Source organism: Rhinolophus sinicus, chromosome 3 (assembly GCF_057876585.1).
Source record: "Rhinolophus sinicus isolate RSI-liver-muscle chromosome 3, RSI-T2T, whole genome shotgun sequence".
NCBI classification, from domain to species: domain Eukaryota; kingdom Metazoa; phylum Chordata; class Mammalia; order Chiroptera; family Rhinolophidae; genus Rhinolophus; species Rhinolophus sinicus.
In genome coordinates this window covers 140,632,783-140,656,828 of record NC_142503.1, presented here as the reverse complement: position 1 = coordinate 140,656,828, position 24,046 = coordinate 140,632,783, and the positions used below count along the sequence as shown (strand labels likewise).

Here is a 24,046-nt window from a genome sequence, read left to right as displayed (position 1 = left end):
CCGGGGTGCACGAGGACATTCTTGCTTCCTGAATTCTTTCAAGGAAAACTTTCTTTTTGTAAAGCTCTGTGCCAAGAAATTCTTCTCTGTATCATCCTGCTGTTGTTTAGGTGATTTTTCTTTGTTTTGTTGATTTGTGGGGGGAAACGACCACTGATAGTAAAAGCCAGTAACTGCTTTGAGCTTTAGAGTTTACAGACTCCGTTAGCTGCGTCATTCCCTGTGAGTTAGCACATTACAGTGGCGCTTGGTGCGTAGTAGGTATTTGGTAAACTGAATGAATGAACGAGCAAACAAACGAGGGAGCAAATACGTGAATAAAGTCTAGGAGTTAGGAATTGCCTCATTAATTTTTATGAATAGGGAAAACAGGCTGAGACTAGGATTCAAACTCGGGCCTAATTCATACTTCCCAACACTTGTAAGATAAAGGGTGTGGCAATTTTAGTGAGAATTTAAATTGCATCTGCCCTGGGCCCAGCCAAAGAAGTTAAACTTATTGATTTTAAGAGTGTGACAATATTAGATTCATTAAGAAAACGTACACTCTGGAGATACCTTAGAAAAGAAACTGCAATCACATGGCGGCTGAGTCCATCAGTCTTTTCTGAGTGCAACAGTGAGAAGAGGAAGTGAATCACAGGAGAAGAGAGGGGCAGAGATCCTGGAAATCACCGTGGGTTTTTCAGCTGAAGGGAGTTGGCTTGTGCTTCCCTCAAGGAGCACAACAGATATCTTCTGGGTTTCTTTCATCTGTTGATAATCCCTATTGTGGAGGCCATGGCTAAACTAGAAAAAGTAGAATATTCTCTACGGATCTAATGAAATGAGATAATGCACAGAGAGAGCCTCACACAGTTCCTAGCACCTAGCGAGTGTCTATAATATTTAACAAGTGTACTGTAATTACTGTTATTTACCTAGCTTTTTTTACCAGTTTTATAACTCTCCTGAAATATAGGAATAATTTTTATGCATGAAGTTATGAGTAGAGATATTCCTGCCCCTCCCATTTGTTTGTATGTTTGTTTTATAACTCATTTAAGGCTCTTAAGGGCTGAAATGTTACTGTTAACTAGGCTATCTTTCACCTCTAAACTCCTGTTTACTACATCACAGAGAAATACTATAGAATTTATTAAAGATAGAGTCTGACCTATTCACTTAGAAAACCAGTTTAAAAGCAATAAAACAACACAGTGAAGACAGAAAAGTATATTTCTCAATTTTTTGTGTTTAGGAAATTCCTGTATCTTTCTTGGATTTCTATTATAACATGTTTTGAATAGCGAGGGTGAAAATGAGATATAAAACTATTCTTTTAAATCCAAGAGCACACTGTTTGCCTAGTAGGTCAGTCGTTTGGAAACCTACAAACACAGCACTTTAATAGTGTTATCTCCCAGTAGTGGAATTAATAGACGGATATTTTTTTCCCAACTCTCCTAAAACCTTTTTACAGTGAATAGTTATTCAAAATAATAAATACTTTCAAGAATGAGGAAGAACTGGAATGGTCATATTCTCTGGGTGGGAACTGTGAACCTCAAGAAGGAATGTATCTGCCAAAAAGGACTCTTCATGGTTAACTCGGCCCAAATTCCTAACCAGAGTCTAGAAGCCCAGTTGCTGACAGAGGCCTCTCATGCACACTACATTTCAGGGAAAAGCCACAGACTGAGCTGCAAAGCTTCCTGTACTGTGTTCCTGCTGGGCTACACCTACCCTTATAAAGGAGTTCCTGGAATCATCTTTCTACCAATGGGCTACACCTGCCCCATCTAATTGGAACAGCGCAGCTATATCCTTATTTGCATATTTACTGACCAAGCAGAGCAACTCCATAACGACCAATCAGATTGTGCAGATTTTGATTCTTCATTTGCATAGAAATGGACATATCAGGGATGGGGTGGGATCTTTCTCTTTAAAAGCTAGCCTGTCTTTTGTCTCAGTGGAGAGCAGTTTTGGTTTCCTTGGGATGCTGCAAAGTTTGAAAACTTTTTACCTGAATGAAGTTTCTCCTTTTACTGTACCCCAGATTAGGGACCCCTGTTGGCATTAGATTGGTAGCAGAATGTAAGTGGTACAACTATTTTGGAAAATAGTTTGACAGTTTTTTTAAAAAGTTAAACATACACTGGCCATATGATCCAGTCACTCCACTTTAGGTACTTACCCAAGAGAAAATGAAAGCATGTGTCTATAAAAGACTTGTACACAATTGTTCATAGCAGCTTTACTTGTAATGGTTAAAATCTGGAAATAATCTAAACATCCATCAATAGGTTAGTAGATGAACAAATTGTGGTATTTATCCATATAATGGAATACTATCAGCCATTAGCAATGAATGAACTATTAATATACATAACAATATGGATGAAATAATTATGCTGAATGAAAAAGAATATATACTTTTTATATAAAATATGAACTCTTTATATAAAACTAGAAAAGGCAAACTATGTAACAGAAAGCAAATGAGTCGTTTTCAGGAGGCGTGGGGGAGCACCAGGAGCATTAAGAAACATGGAGGGTGATGAATATGTTCATTATCTTGAGTTTGAAGATGATTTCATGGGTGTATGTGTATATTAGAAGTTATTAAGTTGTACACTTTAAGTGTTATTCATTGTATGTCAATTGTACGTCAATAAAGCTGTTAAAAAAAAAACCCTATAAGCACAGATACCAGTATTGTTGTTAGGCAAAAGAAGAATGAAGTAGAGGCAACCCCCGTATAACACAGCGCTTCTATAACACGGTTTCTCTCTAACACGGTACAGGAATTGGGGAAAACCCTCGTACAACACGGCATCCTAGAACACGGTTTCACTCTAATATGGTTTGAAAATTAGAGAAATTTCTGAACAACATGGAACGTAATAAAAGCTTAGTAGTGATGACGAAGAAAACAGTTATTTAATACATATTAATATGTTATACTTTTGGTGAAAATTGCTTTAATAAAGATAGTTCTCTTAATTATAAAAATGCAATAGTATGTTTTTTTTAATTTTTGGAACCTAACCCCCTTTTTGGTACTAGTTCTTTGTTTCGTATAACATGGATTCACATAATGCGGCATTTTTTTGGAAACTAACAACCATGTTATACGGGGTTACCTGTACTTGAACAGAAAGAAAAGAAGGCTAGTGAAGTGGGGAGAAAATAGGAATAGGTTAAAGCTCACATGAGTTGGGTTGTACCTGAGTGAGTTTATGTTGAGTGGGTCTCAGCAGCTCTCTCAGGTGGACTCGTCCAAACCGCCAGAAAGGCAGGCCCACTTGAGAGGAGAACAAACATAGGTAGGACATTTGTGACAGGGCTTCTTCAAATGTTATGTCATTAATTCCTTGCAATTCAAAATGTGATCCATGCATCACTAGCGTCAGCACCACCTAGGAGCTCTTAGAAATGCAGACTCATGGGCGCACCTCAGACCTACTAAACCAGAGTCTGCATTTTAACAACATCCCCGGCGATTCATACACACATTAAATTAGTGGAGCTGCTGACCCAAGCTATACAACAGTATAGAAGATAGGTATTACTTTTATTTGCAGATAAGGAGACAGAGAAATAAGATACTTAACCATTTTTGCACTGAGCTGAGGTTCAAACACTGGTCCATCTGATTCCAAAGGCCTCATAATTTCTGTTAGAAAATCAGTTTCTGAGAAGAGGTTCATGGGAAAGGGTTCATTGGGTGGTTTGAAGATCAGGCAAGAATTAAAAACATGAGAAGATGAGGGGAAGTAGATAAGCAGGAACCAGAACCACAATGTGTAGTAGTGTTTTTAATTGAAATATATATTTTTTTGCCCACAAAAGTAATACATGCACATGATAGTAAATGATAAGAATATTAAAACCACCAGTAATCCTACAATCCAGAGATAACCATTGTTAAATGGTTTAAGGAGTTTGAAGATTGTTGCCTGCTCCAAAGTGTAGCCTGGTTTGCTCTGTTTGGGGGCTGGAAATCCTCCGTCTTTTGTGTTAAATTCCATTAAATTCAGAAAATGTCAGTTGAATGCAGGCTTTGTGCCAAATGTAAGTACTGTAAGATAAAGGGGAAGAAGACACCAGACCCTGCCCACCAGGAGATTCCAATCTGGAGTTTAAAATCAGCCCAATAATTAATATATTAGCACCCAGCTAAAGTATTTATGTTGATTGATTTCTCAGATTTGAGAGCTATACATGATGGGCAAAGGCCCAAAGGAAATACACACAGAGTGGGCATTGGGATTTTTAAATTATTATTATTGATAGTTACTAAGTCAGACACCATACATAGGAGGAGGAAAAAACTCACAAGATCCATATAAGGTAAGTACTATTATCTCTATTTGAGAGCAAGTACATGGAAAGGCTAAAGTTGAGAGACTTGAAATAATCTGGTGGGTGGGGAATCGCTGCCTCAAAGCCTTGTGGGTAACCACTGAGATCTATCAAGTGCCAATTTGCTTTTATTGCTATAAAAAAACATCCAGCAATACAGGACTATAAAATCCTAATTTCCCTCAAACCCTCTTCCCAGTAGTAACCACAGCGTTTAAAGTACTTTTTATTTTTAATTACAAGCCCAATACATGATTGTATGCCCATTGTAAAAATGCCAACAATTAGAGGTCTACCGAATGAAAGTGAAAGTTCCCCTCATGTGTCTCCTCCCCTCAGAAACCATTGTTAAGGTTTGGTGCCTAGCTCTCTATGGATATATATTGTATATAGTTTGGAAGGTGAGGAATTTTAAAATTACAACTACCAAGACTGTTATCATGATTTGTTTAGATCACAGCACCCACTAAAAAACATAAAAGGAATTCAAGGTAGCATCAGTCATCAGTTTGGATAAAGAGAGGGGTTAGGTAAATGCTAAGCCAAAACCTCCTAAAAGTGTGGGGGCGGCAACAGGACAACCCCAGAAGCCAAAGATTGGGCACTGTCCCTGGGGAATACCACAGCCAGTGACTAAGTTACTGGTACAGTCTCCTTTTATAGGTATTTTCGAGTCATAGGTCCTGGGTCTGCATCTCAGTTCCTAGTTAAACTGCAGAATTTTAACTTGGATTTTTCTATCTTGCTTTGGATTCCATGCAGTACTATAAAAAAAAAAAAATCAAGACTCTCCTTCAAATGCCCTTTTTTTCCTTTTGGAAAATTCCTCTAAGCCCCAGCTTCCCACTTTCCAGCTTGCTTAGTTGATACTTGCCTCTGGCCAGTTAGTATTTGTGGTCCTTTCTGGCTGTCCCCTGCTATGTTGGACCTGCACCAACATATGGTCTCTCTACTCTCTGGTATCTGGGAACTTTCTAAACTCTTCTCTTAAAAGAGTACTGTGAGAAAACCAAGAAGAATTCTTTAGTAAAGAGTCAGAAATGGAAAACAAAATAAACAGCATAAAAATGTGATGCATATATATGCAAGAGCTGCCATCCACACGGTAAGAGCAGTCAAGATACAAAGGAAGTAGCCAGAAAGCAAAAGGTTGGCGATTTTGTGATCATTTTTATTTATTTCATTATTTATTATCATCGTTGTTACTATTGTTGTTTTAACTGTAGATCAACTTGCCACAATGAGTTTGCTGAAGGACAATTTATCATCTGTCAAGTTAGCCAAAAGTCTACTTATCTAATGACCAACGACAGCAACACCTGAGGTGGGTCTGCCCTCTGCCTGCAGGTTGCCTGAGGGTGTGATCTATCACCAGAAGCCAGGCCATGACAGGTGGGAGGTGGCTCAGTGAGCATGCACTTAGGGTTTAGTGAGGGGGAAAGGTAGTGCCACAAAATTGGGGTCATTCTATACATATTTACTGAACTTGCTTATTTTCATTTAATAAATATAGATATTTTCCACATCAGTATGTACAGAACTGGCTTCTTATTAACCATTTTAGATTTTTCTCCATATCATACATTGTGGTAGGCAGAATAATGTCCCTCCACCCAAAGATATTTATGTCCGAATCCCTGGAACCTGTGACTATATTAATATTACCTTACATGGCATGAGAGACTTTGTTGGTTAATTAGGGATTGAGGATTATTTGGGTAGGCCCAGTGTAATCACATGGGTTGGCCCAGTGTAATCATATGGGTCCTTAAAAGCAGAGAACTTTTCCTGACTATGGCCAGAGAGATGCAACATGCTGGCTTTGAAATGGAAGAAGGGGCCAGAGTTAAGGAATGTGGGTGAATTCCAGGAGCTGGAAAATGTAAAAACACAGATTCTGTCCTAGAGTCTTCAGAGAGGAAAGTAGCCTTAATTTTAACCCCATGAGACTTGTGTTGGACTTCTGAATTACAGAACTGTGGAATGATAAATTGTGCTGCTGGTAATTTGTTACAGCAGGAAGAAAAAACAAAACAAAACAGTTCGTCCCCCTTTTCCAGAATCATGTGGACTTGGGCATGGTTGTCAGGAGCCTAGTACTGTATAAATATTTGCCTTTGCCAAGCTGAGTTTACCTATTGGTTAAGCAGACTGGCCACACTTCTCACTTCTCCAGGAAATAAAACTTCAGCATTTTGAGTACACTCACGTTTAAGGGAAGGTTAGCATCATCTGAACAGCTTGAGGAGGTAGGAGTTTCCCTAAAGCCTGGACTGGTTAGGAGCGCCTTGGTCTTCCTCCTATTACTGCCCCCACTGAGGTGGGTCAGCCCCAGATGGCACTGCCATTACTGGACAATTTCACAATAACACATACCAAATGGATCAAACCATGTATGCTCCACCAGCTGTTGTCAGTGTTTACCAGGAAATGCAAATAACAAAAGAAGCCCACTGGTCCCCAGGACAAAGGCGCTCCAAAGCTTTGGCTTTTCAGCTTGGCCCTACCCTATCCATCAGGTCTCCGTGCTCACCACAATCTTCAGTCATTTAACAAACTTTTACTGAGCACCTTGCTATGTGCTGGTGACTGAGTTGATACTGGGGGAAATTCTTTCTTCAAGGAGCTCGTAGACTCTGGTTTATAGACCCATAAATCGAGGATGATACCAGGAAAGCAACAAACTCCACCTGGAGGAGATAAGAACCTACAGAGGACTTTGGTGTCAAAGAAAAGAATGTGGACCTTAACCTTTGGACCGTGATGCAGGCGCCAGTGGAGCTGAGTATTTTTCCTTATTATTTGTCTTTTGGGTATTGTTTTGATTGATATTTTAAAAAGCTTTTCCACACAGCTTTATTTTTTTCTAATTATAAAATTCATATTAATTATGAAAAGTTCAGACAATATAGGTAAGAATAGAGACAAAAATTTAAATCACCTGTTAACCTACCACCAAAGATAACCACTTCTAATGAGTTAATGTTTGTTTCCAGACTTTGTCTATTCATATATAGATATAAATCTGGATTATGTGTTTACAAAGATGAAATCATGCTGCATAGATTTCTTCGCAAACAGTTATTTTATTCAATGATTAATCATGGGCAATATATCTATTTCTATGATAATTGAGATCTCTGTAGTTGTTCATGCCTTCATAGTATTTCTTTATATGAATATACCATACTTTTTCACCCACTCCTGTATTGGGGACATTTCCAGTTTTTCCCTATTATTACTTTTCCTACACACTGTGAAACTGCCCTCCAGAGACTTTGTACCAAGTTATATTCCATCATAGAATATCTCCCAACAGCCTTCCTCAAACTGGTTATTACCATTGAAAAATTGTATCTCCTTGTTTTACTTTGTAATTTTAAAAGGCAGTTAGGCAGTTTTTCACTGTTTACTTGTTATTTGTGTTTCTTGTTCTGTGAATTTCCTATTTATGGTTCTGTGAGCCAAAGTCCCTAGTCACTAGAATAGATACTTCCTGATACAACAGAGAAGGAGTTTATCTAAAAAATATTTGTTAGGCAAAATGTTATTGACTGCTAGGTGAAGGACACACAGTGGTTAATGTTACCATTCTCTCAACTTTCTTGTGGGAGTGAAATTTTCAAAATGAAATGTTAGGAGGAAAAAGGTCCTGAAGGAGCAGAGGCCAAGAAGGGTTCAGAAAGTGACCGTGCTGCTGCCACCTGGAGATTCTCAGCCAACGTGGATGAGTCTACCTCTTCCAGCCGACAGGATGAGTGACATGAGTCAGCTGGCTCCTGGGCCATATCCTGCTGGCCTCGCTGGAGATCAACTATCAAGTTGTAGATGAACAAGAATAGCTTATTGATTTTCATCTCACTTCTCCAGGAAATGAAACATCAGCTTTTGATCAGAGAAAATGAGGGAAATTGGTGGAAATTGTAGTTGGTGACTGTATATTCAGCACTATGTCTGAAAGGTGTCTTTCTTTGAGTTACTCACGGATAATACGGAGAAATAGGAGCAAGGATAGGAGGGAATGTATTACGTCCACAGATGTGTTGGATATGAAACCAGAGACATCCTGGAACCATCATCAGCATCCAATCAGGGTTAAGCAAATGTAGTCATGTCCAAAATGCTTAGAACATTTGAAGCCATGATTGAAATATACCAGGAAGCAACTTCAAGCAAGTTGATTTCTGGTCCACAAACAATTTAGTGGTCATACTGGTGATGTCAGCCATTCAAGTTTTATGCTAAACTATCTATCTTAACATAAGTAGAAAAGTAGGACTTAAAACTCCAAATTATTTAACATTTAAAAAAAGAGGCCGGAAAAATGCAATAAACTGTCACAGTCAAGATCATTAATAGTTTCTTCCAGTTTGTTTTCAGGCAGTCTTACATGTGAAACAAATATAATTTAAATTTGAAAAGAAAACCTTTACTTTTATTTGTTTAGGTAATCTTATTTAGTCAATGGTACTTTTAAGTGTGCAAAAAATATTTTGCCGAGTTTAGGTATAATACAATGAAGCCCTATTAATAACTGCATTTTCTTAAGGTTGAAAAAAATTTACCAAATGTTATAGGATATTTAAATAAATGAGCCTAAATGCAACCAATCTGTTTTTAAAACAATCCGTTTTTAAAGGTTTCTCTTGAGGTTGGTGCACACATTCATGCTTTGGGAGGGTGGCACACCCCAGCTCCACAGGGACAGAAGTTCCTGCACTCAGGACCCTTCTGGACCTCACCCAATGTACCTCTTCATCTGGCTGTTCATTCACATTCTTTATAATAAACCGGTGATAGTAAGAAGGAAAGAAAAAGTTTCTCTTAACCAGGAGTTTCCTTATAAATGTGGCAATTACAGATTAAAGTTGAATTACCTGGTTATGGAGTGAATACAGATTTGGAAGACAGCCTCATTTTTTTCTCTCTATCGACATACCCACTTCTTCTATACTGTAAAGAGAAGCACAGTTTTGAGAAACAATAACATTTTTGAGACTTTTATAACTAACTATTATATTTCAATGTAAAATACCAGTAAAAAAAATTAGTAGTTTTATATACTTAGCCTATATTCCCCAAAGGTCACATCTATAGATATTTGTCTCCCCCCAAAATTCACATGTTGAAATCTTATCCCCCAAGGTGATGGTGAAACAGGAGGCCAACTTCCTGCTGTTGAGTTAGTCGCAAAGGTCAGCTGCTGGAGCCTGATAAATTTCACAGGAATATTATATTATCCATCAACAGTGTTATGTTAATTTTGACGTGGTTGCTGATTGGATAATATTGACTACCAGCAGTTGTGAAAGAAATATTACTAATGGCACCTGGGCTTACCGTAAACATCTTTTCTGAGCCCTCAAAATCTTCAGAAACAAAAAGAATCTTCAACTAAAACTTCTTTTAAATAAGTTTTAAAGGTAAATGTAAGCTTACTGGATCAAAATAAAGTTCTTTTGACTTTGCTTATGGTTTTATATATTTATTTATTTTTGCAATTCAGAAGCATTACATTTTTCTGTAGTAGGTAAATTCATCAGTCACCCTTCAGGGTTTATGGATTTGGGGTCATGGTTGGCAGGGCCTTCTCTACTTACGTACTTTGTTTGAGTATTTTTGAGGCTTAATTTTTTTGTTAATATTTAAAATTTGCGCCATCTGAATTTACTTGGCATAATATATATTCAGTATAGAAGTTTTACTTTTTTAGTCAAATCTATATGTCTTTTCTCATACGATTTCTGGCTTAGGTACCATGAGGTTTGTTTTCTTAGAATGACATTTCTTGAGGGCAATGTGGACAGTGGGCTGGAATAGGACACACCCAGGTGGCAGGCAAAAAACCCCATCTGGAGAAGTCTCTGAGGGGAAAAACCATTATTTTTCATTTCAGTTCAACTCAATATTTACTGAGAACCTACTTTGTTGCAGATACTGTGTTAAGTGCTGGAGGCACAAAGATGAAGAAGACACATCTCTGTTCTCTTCATTTGGGGGTGACAAATACAGAAATAGAATTACAACTCTGTGTGGTGAGTATACATGAGAAAAATGTGGAAAGGCCAATGAGTGGATATTAGAAGCACAGCTCCTCCAACCTGGAAGGGAGGCAGGTGTCTGAGAAGGCTTCCTGGAGAAGGTGAAGGCTGAGATGAGTTTTTCCCCCGCATTTGAATATTTAGAATATTAGAGTAAGGCAATTCAATAAAGCATCTGAAATCACCTTCCAATTAAAATAAATCTTGTTTGGCAAATTCACGTTGCTTGTATGGCACAATGACTAGCCTATTACCTGCTAAGATATGCATGTGTAATGTCATTGAAAAGAAAGAAGGAACTGGGACGAGAAGCCACTTTAATGAACAATTGAATAAAACTCCCAGACCAAGGGTGAGAGGGTTCAGGGCAGGGAGAGACAACCTAGTGCAGTGATTACAGGAGAGGGCTCCATCATATTTCTACTCTCCCCACACAGCTCAAAGCAGTTCACTATTTCTGAAACCCAAACTAGAAAGCATGGAACTTTAAGACAGGAGGCTGGAGAGGCAGTCAGGGTCAGATCTTAAAGAGCCTTATACCTTATGTAAAGGATAGGAGACGAAAACCACGCAGGTGCTTTCAGTTGGGAAGTGTCAGATCTTACTAAAGGACTTGGAAATTATCAGCCTGTAGGTGGTAGGGAAGCATGAGTAGATGAGATTGCCCAGGGATACGAGGTTGCAGAGGACTTAAGCTTTTGGGGGACTCTCGATCCCTTTGAGAAGGGATGAAAGTTCTGTTTCTCCAGGGAAATGTGCATGTTAAAAATCACACAAACATACACAATTTCAGGGGCCCCTCAGATTAAGAATATTTGATGTAGAGGGGAAAGAGAAGAGGCATGAGGACTAGGATATTTGATGGATGGCAAGAGGATGAGGAGAGCAGGACAGGGGCCAAAGAAAGATGACCGAAGAGGTACAAGAAGAAGTAGGAGAATGAACTGTCATGAAGCTGTGGGAGAATAGAGATGCACAGAGGACATGATCAACAGTGTCAAATGCTGTAGAGACTTCAACTAAGATAAGGACGGAGACATTCTTTTGCACTTACAGTTATGAAATCACTGGGAATTGAGAATAGTTTCTGAGGAATGATGGGTAATGGTAGTTTCAGATTATTATTTTTTTCATCCAAGAAGTGTTCAGTGCTGGCATCAGGATAGAAGTGAGAGTAGGGGATTTATCATGATGGGGTGTTTGCAGAGTACTGACATAAGGCTGAAAAAATATCAGTTGTCCATAGAAAGAGTTGAGGGGCTTGTGGGATGATTGATGTCAATCTGTCCCCTGGTGTCCCCATGATGATGGGGTCAAAAGCCAAAGAGCAACAGCTGTCGGGATGATGTGAGTTGAAGAAATGGAGAAGCTTGTTTGTCGGGTAGGAGAGAGACAAGGAGCAGTTAAAATGAGAAACAAAAACAAGAAAGGGATTTTGTTTCTATAAATGAACACATCCTGATATTTCTATGCTATGCTATAAGAAAAAGAAAGAAGGAAAAATAGAAAGGCTGAAGACACAGAGGAGAGAAGCATGACTTAAGGCATAGGAAGGCATAGGATCTAGGAAGAAAGGCATAGGATCTAGGAAGAAAGGTTGGACTTGAAGAGGAAGAGGGACACCCCACCTGGAAGAAGGAGGTGAGAAGCCCTGTGGCTGCATATAAATTTCTTCTGAGCATAAATTTAAGTAGATCAGCCCAAATGGCCTCTATTTCCTGAATACTCTAAGATGTGAGGTCGCTGCTGAGAATAAAGTTCTGGGAGTCATGTATAGAGACTTGAGAACAATGGTTATGTTTGAGAATCACTGATAATTGAGGGATAGAAGAGGAAGCTGAACGAGGACAAAGAAAAGAAGGGCTCAGTAGGCTAGTGATGGAGATGGTGTCAGTCAAGTTCCTGCCAGGAAACCAAATAGCACGTTTGAGTAGGGTAACCGAGGAGAGTTTTGTGGAGGGCATATTTACCAAGGTGTAAGCAGGGTTAAGAGAAATTCATAAAGGATATTGAAGCACCCTGGGGTTAGCAAGTGGGGGGAGTCTTTCCCACACTTAGAACTCAAGAGGCAAGAGGAGAGCAGTTATCAGATCTTAGAAAGAATGGATATAATTTAGGAGAGGGCTGCCACACTGGAGCCAATGTGACACAGATGTTGAAATTATCTACCTGCCTGCCAGGCAGCCTTCTCTGTCTCCAGGTTCTAGTAACCACCCTATCCACTGGCCCTTCTCCTAAAGAGGTAATAACCAACTATTACCAGTGCCAAGTTACTGTAATATTCCTTACGATTGCACTATATTCTTTCTACACCTTGATAAATATCCCTTTATTAAAATTCCTGACTTACGTATGGTTTTTCTTGAAAAGACTAATAAAATAGACAAACTGGAAAGAAAAGAAAAGGCAGATGAAACATAAATGTTAGGAATAAAAAGGGGGACAAAATACAGATATAGCATGGATTTAAAATATAGTCTTACACTATGAGTAACTTTATGTCAATAAATTTTAGTATATGTGCTGCCGAAGCGAGTCAATGTCAATAAATTTGAACTTATAGAAATGGGCACATTTCTAGAAGACTGTATAATTTAACGACACAACCTCAAAAAAGAAACTGAAAACTGCAACAGATCTACAGCCATTAAAGAAACTGAAACAATGGATTAATAAATCTCCCCATACAAGTGGGAAAGTCCTAGAAGTTTTATTCAGCAAAGGTAAACATTTCTAGTGGACTTTTTATCCAATCCAACAATCCTGTTTACCTGTCTGTACTTCTTATTTTTGGGGAAGCTGTAAGAGGCCCGGGGAGGCACCTGCCTTATTATTCACTGCTGTATTTACCCCAAGCCTAGCAGAGGCTTGGCTTAAATTTAGCACAGTTAAACTACAGCAGAAAGTTATAAAACCTTAGGGACCGATATATACAGAGGGTGCCAAAAAAATGTATACACATTTTAAGAAAGGAAAAAAGTGTATTAAAATTGTAATACTCAATATACACCAATAATAAAAGATGAATACAAGTCACGTGTACACATTTTTTTTTTTTTTTTGGCACCCCGGTACATATAAGACTTCAGGCAAAGGTAGGGGACTTTCACAGAAGCCACTAGGTCCAAAGTAAAACTCCAAACAGCCAGGTTGTGATCTTGAAGACTAAGCCCTATATCACCCTCTGTGGTACTAGTCCGGTACAGGAAGTCCCTTCACAATGAAAATCTGCATGCAGCTAGTGGCTCTCCCTAAGACTTGGTCTCTATAACAACCTAATCTGTCACCTAATAAATCACCTGGAATACTGAAATTCACCATTTGGCCCTTTTGTTAGTAATACCAAAGTGAATTATTAGGAACTTCTTAAGAGAAACAGCTGAATAACATTACAAAAAAAGGCCTGAACCCAATTCAGATATTTGAAGAGTTTTTCAGTAACTTTTAAGCTACTTAGAATTTCCCCTCACCTGTATAGTTCTGACCTACAGCAAAATTTTTGAGACAAGTATTTGGAAGCACCAAGAATCATCGTTCTATAACTGGGACGATAGGGCCCTAAATTGCCTTTTTGATGTAGAGAAATTAGCTGTGTTTTTATTTTAATTCACAAGTTCTACAGTCATGTGGGGTTCAGCTGAACACAGGGTGTGGGCAGAAAACCCAGGATCACTCTGGTGTTAGACGAGGCTCAGGTGGGTCTTAGGTCTTGCCTACAGCAGTACTGATATGCTTGTTTTTGTTTTGTTTTCTTTTTACTCCTGAGCTTCTGAACCAGTTTTCCGATAGAGCAGCTGAGAGGATACAAAATTGCCTGTGTACCTCATGCAAGAGTGTTTTTACCTTGAAGATCTGGCTTCTAAATTCACAGGGGTCCGTCCCTCATCAGTTGGAGCTGGGGAGCAGACTCAGGCTCACAGGAGGCAGCGAACGGTAAGCAGGTGGCGCCACAAGTGTGCTGCCCTGAAGTGCCGAGAACTTGGTTGTTAGGGAATCTCCCCAGGATCTGCCAATTTTCCTACCCAGTTTTGATGGAGCAAAACCTAGGGAAACAACTTCACAAAGTTCCTACGAAGGGTGTAGAAAACAGGGATCTTTTTAAAAAATATCTGCCCCCAAATAGCGATCCCAATAAACTGTACTCAAACCCTTAATGGTTAAAAGTGCAGTTTATTTCTCTTGACCTTTCAAGGGTTTTCTTTATCATAAGCTTGTGTTCTTATATTTCTACCAAGACCCCTAGGTTGGGGGATGCTGGCCCTTTAACGGAAGAGCAGGGGCGGGGCTGGGACTCTTAAAGCCAGGGGCAGCAAGCCAGCACTGGCGGGCTGCCATGGCTAAACTAAGCAGCAAGGACAACAGTCAAGTGGTGGGTGTCACCAGCAAGGCAGCTGTGAGGTCCCCTTGCTGTGCACAGATGGAGGCTGGTGGCGTGTGTGTGGGAGTGCTTCTCCTCCGACTCCTAGCCTTGGGCCTCACTTCTGTCTGTTTGAAGGACAGCTCCTTAGAGCTGGGACAGTGAGGTCAAAGGGTAGAGATTTAGGGCTGTCTGAGAGCCTAGGGTCCTACTCCTCGAGACCCTGGGCCAGTACTTCTCTGACAACCTTGCTGGGGGAAGACATGGCTGTTTTAGGGTGCCATGCCATCCTTACTGAGGAGCAGCGTGGCTGTGGGTCTCTTCCCTCTCCCAGGTTTATCTTCCAAAAGCTGCCAGTGATCTCTCACCAGAGGAAGCAGCCACAGAGGAAGTCTGCCAGCCTGCAAAGATGAAATATCTTGAAGGTATCACTAAGTGGGCCATGGTGTCTGGGTAAAAAGCCCAAGGATGCCAAGACTTGCTCTTCCGGTTCAGTGGATAGACATGGGGTTGGGTATCCAGCATCTCTGGGAGTGATTCCAAACCCTCCTACCTGATAGCTACACCATGCTGGGTGACTGAGATCACTTTTTTGGGCCCCATTTTCCTCGCCTTCATAGTGACACAATAAAAAACAAACTTGTATGATTGTTAGCGTTAAATGAACGTACACATGGAATGTATCTGGTGCACAGTAGGGTTATATTGCAGTGAGTCACAGCAGCTGGAACTTGGTTAATTAAAGAGGCACAGAAAGGGCTGTTAGGTGGAGGAGAGCCAGTGGAGAAGCCTCTGTTGGTACCGAATGAGGTGATTGAAGAGGGAATATAGCAAGTAAAGGTGTCTGGCACCTGCCATGTTCCTTTCTCTCTGGGAGGACAAGTCGGGGCCCGTGGGGTCAGGAGGCTGACTGGAACGCTTAGAACAGGATGCGCTATTTGAAGGTGGTGCTGGAGACGGCTCATGAGCACAAGCGCTTCTGAGAAGCAGCCTCTCTGGATAAGACTCCTCACACCTGAGCCCCCGTCTACTTCCTCCTCAGGCCCCCACTCAAGCCAAGGCCCAGAAAAGTCCTGTAGCCCCTTGGCTCCTGAGGAGGAGCTGGTGTCTACCTCCCAATTAGAGGAGGAGGGAGAAAATGAGGACGAGGAGGAGAATCTGGATCCTGATCTAGCTCTGGACGTGGAGGAGGAGGAGGAGGAGGAAGAAAACAGTCTTGGGGATCCAGCTGTCCTCACTGCCGTCCATAACACCCAGGTACCATGGCGGGCGGTTGTCCGGAACTGCCTCAGTTCATGAACTATTACTAAACACCCCTCTCCTCTCCTCCACCCTTTTCTAAGACAGGTTCTGGGTTAACACTTTCTATGTCAGGCTTGAACCCAAGCAGGGACTCTCTTCTTCCTTCCCTCTTTCCTCCTGTCTCCCACTTAGTTTCTGATGCTGTCTTCACCTTACAAACCAGGTCTAAGCAGGGCTGTATATCACCTATAGGAGCTGGCCCTGCTCCTAGTGCTGAAGGTCACCTTTGACCCTGGGCCCCTGGGTCTCAACAGTCCATTCCTGCTATTTATTCCCTTGGATTCCCACAGCTAGTGGAGAGAGATAAGGATTTCCATGTAGAGATGAAGTGACTCAGACCCTCCTTCAAACTACTCCTGAGATACTAGTTTTGCTTTTCCTGAGATACCGGGCTTGCTTCCCCTCCGAGCAGTTGACTTTAATTAGGAGGGAGGACCAGGCTGCCACTATCCTGTGTATTGGAAATAGTTGGCCTTGCTGCCCCCAGCCTCTATAAACACAGATGAATGTAGAAGACACCACAGGGGCCCATTCGAGTTGGATTTTCTTCCCTCCCATTCCAGAAAGGTCTTCTCAGCTCCCCTGGAATCAAGGCCCCTGCCGTGTTGGGGATGTCACCTACCTCCTTGTACTTTCTGTGCCAGGTGAGTTGCTCCAGTCCGATCGTGTGAGAAAGTGACTCAGTGCTGAGAAGGAGCATACCAAGTGTCCCTAAATTCATTATGTTCCGTCTGCTCTTGACCTTGCTCTGGGTAAGGTATGGGTATGGGAGACGAGAGATGCCCATCATGTGGAGAAGCTTGGTGAAGGACAAAGGTGGTACTGGGACAACTGACCATTCATATGAAGAAGGATAAACTAGATCCCTACTTCCACTTCTCTTCATTTCAGCAGATGAGCAGTGCTGAGCTTAGGGCTAGAAAGAGCACCTGCCCTTCAATTAACTGCATAATGAGAACATGGTCTGGGGTGGAGGAATTGCAAGAAATCCTGCAGGGAGAACAAGAAGGGAATCAGCTCTGAGGAGGGCTTCAGATGACCCAGAAAATAGACAGCTAAGCATTGTCCCAGTAGCCGAAGACCCAAGAGCCTGAGAGAAGCCTCACAGAGAGGATAGGGAGAGGTGCTGACTCACCAAATAGTAGAAAAAGCATATGCCCCCTCAATGCCAGGGACTGAAGAGCTGCTTCCCCAGGAGGTGACAAACCCTGTTGGAAACAAGGGCAGGATCCACAGTCTGGTGACTTCATATCCCCCAAGATGGCCAAATGTTTGGTGAGGTTCTTGAGGGAAAGGCAGCTGAGAATGTAGAGGCAGGAAAGGCACTTGTCAGCAAGAGCAGCATTCTGTTGGTGGGTATGCCCTTCTCCCAGATGTCTTAATTTCTCTCTTAGACGCTGGACTACTTGTCGCCCAGGCCTTTCCGGCCTACCCATGCCAGCACCAGCTCTCCAGCGCGGCACTTTGGCCCTCGACTGCTCTCACCAGACCCATCTCTCTTCTGCAGCTCACCGACCTCACAGTCCCCTAGGTTCAGGTACTGGTTCAGGGTGCCAGGTACCCCGGTGTCTGTGACCATCTGAGCTCTTCTTTGGAGGTCTTAGGAGGTAGTGACTGAGGAGGGCTGGGGACCACTCTACCAGCTGCCACAGGAAAATACTTACAGAAACGTATTAAGTGGGAAGTAGAGTCCAATGCCTTCTCCCTCACAGATGAGGAAATGGAGGCCCAGGGAGACTAAAAGAACTTACTTGAGGATTAGCTGGCATGGCAGAACTGAGATTAGTCAGAACTCCTGACTATCAGGCTAAATGGCTTTCTACTGTGTCAAGATTTCCTGCAGCCACGTTGTAGAAAAGTGTATCTTGGAGGGGAATGTGAGTCCTGTTGAGCTAGGGTTGTGATGTTTCATGTGGCTGTCTTTCGGGAGGCACATAAACAATAGGGTTCCCTTAGATGTCCATCTCAGGTTAGCAGAGGCTACATGAGTGGAGGGGCTAGGGAGCCAAGAGCTTCTTTCAGCCAGCCCAAGTTTCTTTCTTAGTGTTCCCAGTCATCTGACGCAGCTCCACCCTCAGCACCAACGGATGTTGCAGCTGCAGCAGCAGAGTCGAACACCAAGGTAAAACCTTGAGAGCAGGCTTGCGGGCAGCTCATTTGCATGCTGAGTATTTCCCCAAAGTCCCTGTACAATTTGGACTCTCGTAGTGCTGCCCACTTCTGTATGCTCTCCCATCCTTCCTAGATAGCTACACACCCTGCTCACCACACCTTGGGAAGTTCACTGTGGCAGGGGTGGGTAGGTCTAAAGGGATGTTCCTCCTGGCTTGAAGTCCCCCAGCCAAGAAGCCTTGGTCTCAGCAGCCAGACCCCTATGCTAACCTCATGACCCGAAAAGAGAAGGACTGGGTGATAAAAGTGCAGATGGTTCAGCTGCAGAGTGAGAACCCCAGCCTGGATGACTGTTACTACCAGGTGAGCCCCACATGCTCTTCCCATCCTCTGACCTTGGGGTCAAATGGGCCTGGTTTCCACAGATCCTCTCCATCTCATAGGGGCCATGTCCATTCAGCTGGGAAAGATAACTACTCTAGGCTAGGGGCCATATTTCTAAGTGACATCCCAACCTCATTCACCCCTCTATTCTACACTTCAACTGAATGGGGTTATTTACAATTCTCCTTGTCTCCATCCTTTGCCAAGAATTTTCCCTATTCAGCCCAGAAATATGGACTTTTCCACCTTTATATACTTTTGTGAGTCTTTAAAAACGTCTTATTATAACCATTTATTTACTTTTCCTTTTTTATATCTAAAACACGGGGGTCTTATAAATAGTGGATTTGATATGTTGAATTGAACAAATGCAGGTAGACATTTTGACGCTTCCTCCTGCTTCCTGTCTCCCTTTTATTTATGGGGCAAATATTTGTCTATGGGTTTTGGGGTTGTCTAAGTTGTGTTTCTCTTCCATGAGTCCCCTACCTTTATCTCCCTCCTATTTAGTTTCTTCCTTTTCACCCCACTTCAAAAACTCTCCTCTTCCTGTCAGGATCACTGAAAGTGAAGTAGTTTTATACTTGTGCCCTTTTGATACTTCTCCTAATTGAAGGAACTTTATTGAAATCCTTGTTTGGCTCACAGTCAATGGCTTTATTTTAGCTTGGGATTTTACAGATTTAAGAAAATATTAGAGCCGCTGAGCAAATCTTCAGAAGAGCAAATCCTAGAAGCCAGTTGACAAATAGTGCTATCTCTGTGCTTCAAGCTGCTGATGGTCTTCATGCCATCAGATAACTCCGATTTTGGAAAGGACAGGTAGAATCACCAAATTAAAATAGGGAGGGGGAGGATATGTGGTGTGCAGTGTGTAACTTGGGAACAAGGAATGCAGCAAGGTAGCAGGTGCTGGGACAGGTTTGCTTCCTGGCTCTCCACCTTTCCATCAGATCTGATAGTGGTACCTAGCCTTCAAGTCCTTAGTATAGGGATCCCAGGACAGGTGGCATGAGGCCCAGGGTACTTAAGGTTCTTTAGAATGATTGCCATCAGGGCCTAAGTTGCCAGGCTCATTTCTGGAATCGATGCTATATGGTGTGTTAAGAGGTTGCACTTGAGAACTTTAATTCTAAGTTCAGAAGATGAGTATACATTTTTCCATTCCACGGACTCGCAGAAATATTATCAGAAACTAGAGAAGAGGCAGGCAGATGAAGAGCTACTTGGGCAAAGGAGCAAGGTTGAGTCCCTCAAGCTGGTAACGCCTTACGTTCAGAAGGCAGAGGCTTACGAATCAGGTAGGACCTGGGCTGACCTGCTGGGTTGGGCCGGCCACCTGGGTGGACAGAGGATGGAAAGGGGAGGGAAATATGCCTGTCCTAACTCCTTTCATGCAGTGGTTCGAATTGAGGGTTCCCTGGGCCAGGTAGCTGTGTCGACGTGTTTTAGCCCTCGCCGAGCTATTGATGCTGTACCCCATGGAATTCAAGAGCCGGTAGGAGCAATATCTTCCCAGAACCTTTTTTCTCTCCCCTGTTTTGGAGAAAGGTCTGGAGCATTCTTGTGCTTCTGTTCAGATTGTGACCTAAGAGTGAGGAAGATCTGTGATCAGACTTTGTGTTAGCCTTTCCAGCTCAATTTCTAGCTCGCCCAAGGCCTGGGCTGCTACTGTGGAGGTGTGGCTGATGGCTGGGGATTCTTTCTCCTAGGAGATAGGAGCTGCAAGCAGTCAGAGGCTTCGGGTGTTGTACTGGATTGAGAAGGTGAGATCAGCTCCTTAGGGATGAGTTCCTAACTTACCCTTGAAAATGGGATATTGCTCAAATTGACCTTTTCTTCTTTTCTCACCCTCAAATTCCCAGATGTTCCTTCAGTTACTAGAGATAGAGGAGGGCCAGAAGGATGGGCCTTCACAGCCCTGCTACTCTGAGCAGCAGAGAAACCAGGTTGAGAAGCTCTTCCAGGCCTTAAACACCCCGGAGCAGAATCATCTGGAGTAAGCAGGGGAGGGTCACACCTCGGCCCGATAAGGGAAGGATCAGCAACGACATTGGCTTTGTGTCAGCCCCTCCTTTCTGGCACGTAGCCCTCTCCTCTATGCAGAGCCCTGAAAATGCTCTCCTGTCTCACTTGCAGTGAGGCAGCAGATGGCTTCCTGCAGGTGCTGTCCGTGAGGAAGGGGAAAGCCCTAGTGGCCCGGCTACTCCCCTTCCTGCCCCAGGATCAGGCTGTTAGCCTTCTTTTGGCTATCACCCACCATCTCCCCCTCCTGGTCAGGAGGGATGCAGCTGATCAGGTACTGTGGCATTACGTGGAGAAGAGGATGGTCTCATGGGTGGGTTAGGCATCTTCCTCCTCTTCCAGTCCCTACCCCCAACGATGCCAGAGAAGGTGTTGGGCAGTGAAGTTTATGCTGCCATCCTCAGGTGAAGGAGTGACAGAATAAACTACTATAGGAACAGCTGATCATCTTTGGGTGCAATGATCAAAAGAAAACACACCGGCCTTGGTTGTACAGGTGTGAGTGTGCTGTGGAGGGTGAGAAAATAAGGACTCCCTGATAAGTGTTGAGCTCCATATGTACTTTTCTAAGGGAAGGCACTTTAGAACAAGTAGGTATTGAGTAACCAATGTTAGGGATGGAGAGACATGAGTGGTGGTAGGTCTGGTAAATAACCAGGGAGGTGCCAAAAGCAGCTCGGCAAGAACAGGGATTGGAGGCAAGGTGGGAGGAGATGGAGTCAGAGAAGCATTCACTGACCTTCCTGCAGGCCCTACAGATGTTATTCCAACCTCTGAGCAAATATATCAGTCACTTGACCTTCCACGAACTCCTGCAAGGACTTCAGGGACTAATGCTGCTTCCACCTGGCTCCTCAGAGCGGCCAGTCACTGCGGTGCTTCAGAATCAGGTAACATCTCCGGGAAGTGTTTCTCTTTCCAGAGAAGGCCTCCAGGGGTAGCACTGGCAAGGAATAAATGAGGGAATGTCTTGATCTCTCTGCAATCTTCTCATGTCTCCAGTTTATCCTCTGCCGTGCTTCTCAACTGCTAGTGAGCATTAGGATAACCTGGAGAGCTTATTGAATACCAATTCCTTGGGTCCATCCCCAGAATTTCATTTAGTAGACCTGGGTGGGGCCCGCACACCTGCTTTCGAACAAGCTCCCTAATGATGGTGCTGGTGTGGACCTCTAGAGTAGAGGTTGCCAAACATTTTGATTTTCTTTTTTAAATCCCTTTTGGTAAAAAAAAAAAAAAAATTCTGAACCATATCACCCATATGTGTGTTTATAAGCCATATACATGTAACACTATACTAATATTAGATACATAACAAATATAAGATATAAAGTTTTGAAAGATGAGACTCTAGATGTGGAAGTTCTGATAACTTCTAATATGCCAGTGGATTGTCTTATGAACCCCTCTCCAAAGATCTTTGCCTAAAGCAGTGCTTCTTAAAGGGGGTGGAGGGTCCACAGACTACTTGTGTCAGATTCCTGGGTCCATTCCTGATCTACAGACTGACTCCTGGGGGCAGAACTCATGAGTTTGCATTTAATCATCTTCCCAGAAGAATCTTTTGGAAATTCAGAGCAGTGATTCCCTTGGAAAGGTCTGAAAGTTCTTTGGCCAGCCAATGTAAAACCTGACAATTTTATGGGTGTTGGACTCCATTTGCACATGTGAACTTGCCCTTTGAGTTGGGAAGACAGAGGCAGGGAAGTACTGAATGCCTAGGGTGAACTCATTTTACTGGACACTTGATTACTTGCAGTTTGGAATATCTTTGCTCTATGCCCTGCTGAGTCATGGGGAGAAGTTGGTATGCCTGGATTCTTCCCTAGAGGAATCCAACAGTGACCATACAGTTTGGTAAGATCGTAAAGACCTGTAAATATTATTTCAGTATCCCTGGGATGTGTAGGCTGAGCCAGATATTTCCTGAGTGGTGTATTCAAGCATTGGAGAGGAGTTGGGTCAAAGGGAAAACTAGCCGAGTTGTAGTTTTTCTGTTCTGCCTTTTTTTTCCTATAGTCCCCTAGAGAGTTCCTTTTCCATGGGACACAGTATAATATAGTAATTAAGGGGACAAGTTTTAGAGTCAGACAGATCTAGGTCTGAATTCTGCCTCTGTCACTTACTAGCACTGTAACTTTCAGGCATGTTACTTCTGTCAACTTGTTTCCTCATTTATAAATTAGGGACCTAGGGATGATGGTACTGACCACTTATAGAATTATTAAGATTAAATAAGAAATAAGATGTGTAAAGCACGAAGCATTGCCCTGGCATATGTCAAATGTACAAATGTTCTCTCTCAATTGCTACATGCAGAGGGTGATAGTGGTGGTAGAGGATAATAAGGATCTTGGCCTTAAATCTAAACACAAATACTCTGACTATTTCCTCTCTGCCCTCCAGGACAGACATAGTGATTCTAATTGCCTGGGAAATAGCTCAGATGCCTACAGCCTCTCTGGCAGAACCCCTTGCCTTCCCCAACAACCTTCTTCCCCTGTTCTGTCGCCATGTGGACAAACAGTTGGTACAGCAGCTGGAGGCTACAATGCAGTAAGTGATGGCAGAAATAAGGTCATGGCGCCTCCACTTGTTCAAGCCCAGTCTAGGTTCTGTCACTTCTCTACTTCTTTAAACCAAGAGAATGGAGGATAACTTGCTTTTAGAAGTAGCTCTAGACTTTTTGGCATTTACTGAGTAACCAGTCTGCTCCAACTTAGGGCCCTGTGCCTGTTTCTACAGCCAAACGTTTTAATCCCAGGTGCTTTGGTCCTTTATCATGCTAAGCTATTTGAGGGCAAATAATTAACACATTGCATGGATCACGAGAATCTTCATGAGGGATTTAAACCCCGCCGTAAGCAATGTGTTAATTTGAGAGACTGAAGTGTTCAATCATGAAATATTTGAGGGACAACTGTTCCAAAATATAAGCATGAAAAATATGCAGGTCACCTCTGTCCTCAGAATTTACCATCTGCTGGAAAGAGTCAGATATTAATCAAATCACACCAATACTTTAGAAAATGAGATTGTTTGTAGTTAACATCTGTTCTCTTTGTAGGCTTGCCTGGATCTACTGATCCTGTTGTTCTGGAATATATACATGTCGGAAAAGTTTAATCATCAGACACTAGCTGTGTGGGCAATGTCTATATGGATCCAAGAGTCTGAAGACATTTCTTATGCCTTGATATATTGGAGGACACTTCCCCAAACATTTTCTTGTGCTTCTTGAAGAACCTGAATAATATGCCTAAAAAAACATGGCATAGTAAAATATGATTAAAGAGATAAGACAATGATTGTTGAAACTTGTTTGTAAGTTAGGAGGTATAATGAAATCTATTTTCTTATGTGTGAATGCTCTAAGAATGTTCTTAAAATAAGGGACAGGACCTTGTTATGTCTAACAAAAATATGTTGGAAATTGGTTCAATGTTGCCATTTTAAAAAGTTTTTCTGACTATAA

At 42.2% G+C, this 24,046-nt stretch overlaps 1 protein-coding gene across 1 annotated transcript; it reads left to right on the top strand.

Moving 5' to 3' along the window:
* Positions 1 to 10,020: 10,020 nt before the first annotated feature.
* On the top strand, positions 10,021 to 23,794 carry PATL2 (PAT1 homolog 2). Its single transcript, XM_074327824.2, has 17 exons — positions 10,021 to 10,385; positions 14,158 to 14,324; positions 15,083 to 15,173; positions 15,791 to 16,005; positions 16,614 to 16,694; positions 17,445 to 17,587; positions 18,095 to 18,172; positions 18,384 to 18,525; positions 19,727 to 19,847; positions 19,947 to 20,044; positions 20,259 to 20,312; positions 20,412 to 20,545; positions 20,686 to 20,845; positions 21,321 to 21,461; positions 22,331 to 22,428; positions 22,978 to 23,127; positions 23,639 to 23,794. The coding sequence occupies exons 2-17, from the start codon at positions 14,217 to 14,219 to the stop codon at positions 23,655 to 23,657; spliced, it is 1,833 nt and encodes a 610-aa protein (XP_074183925.2). The 5' UTR covers positions 10,021 to 10,385; positions 14,158 to 14,216; the 3' UTR covers positions 23,658 to 23,794.
* Positions 23,795 to 24,046: the final 252 nt, after the last annotated feature.

Coding starts and splice junctions, on each gene's coding strand:
- PATL2 (XM_074327824.2), top strand. CDS start 14,217: ATGCAAGAGTGTTTTTACCTTGAAGATCTGGCTTCTAAATTCACAGGG. Junction 16,006..16,613: donor CTGCCGTCCATAACACCCAG/GTACCATGGCGG, acceptor CTCCCATTCCAG/AAAGGTCTTCTCAGCTCCCC. Junction 20,313..20,411: donor TGTTGTACTGGATTGAGAAG/GTGAGATCAGCT, acceptor TCAAATTCCCAG/ATGTTCCTTCAGTTACTAGA.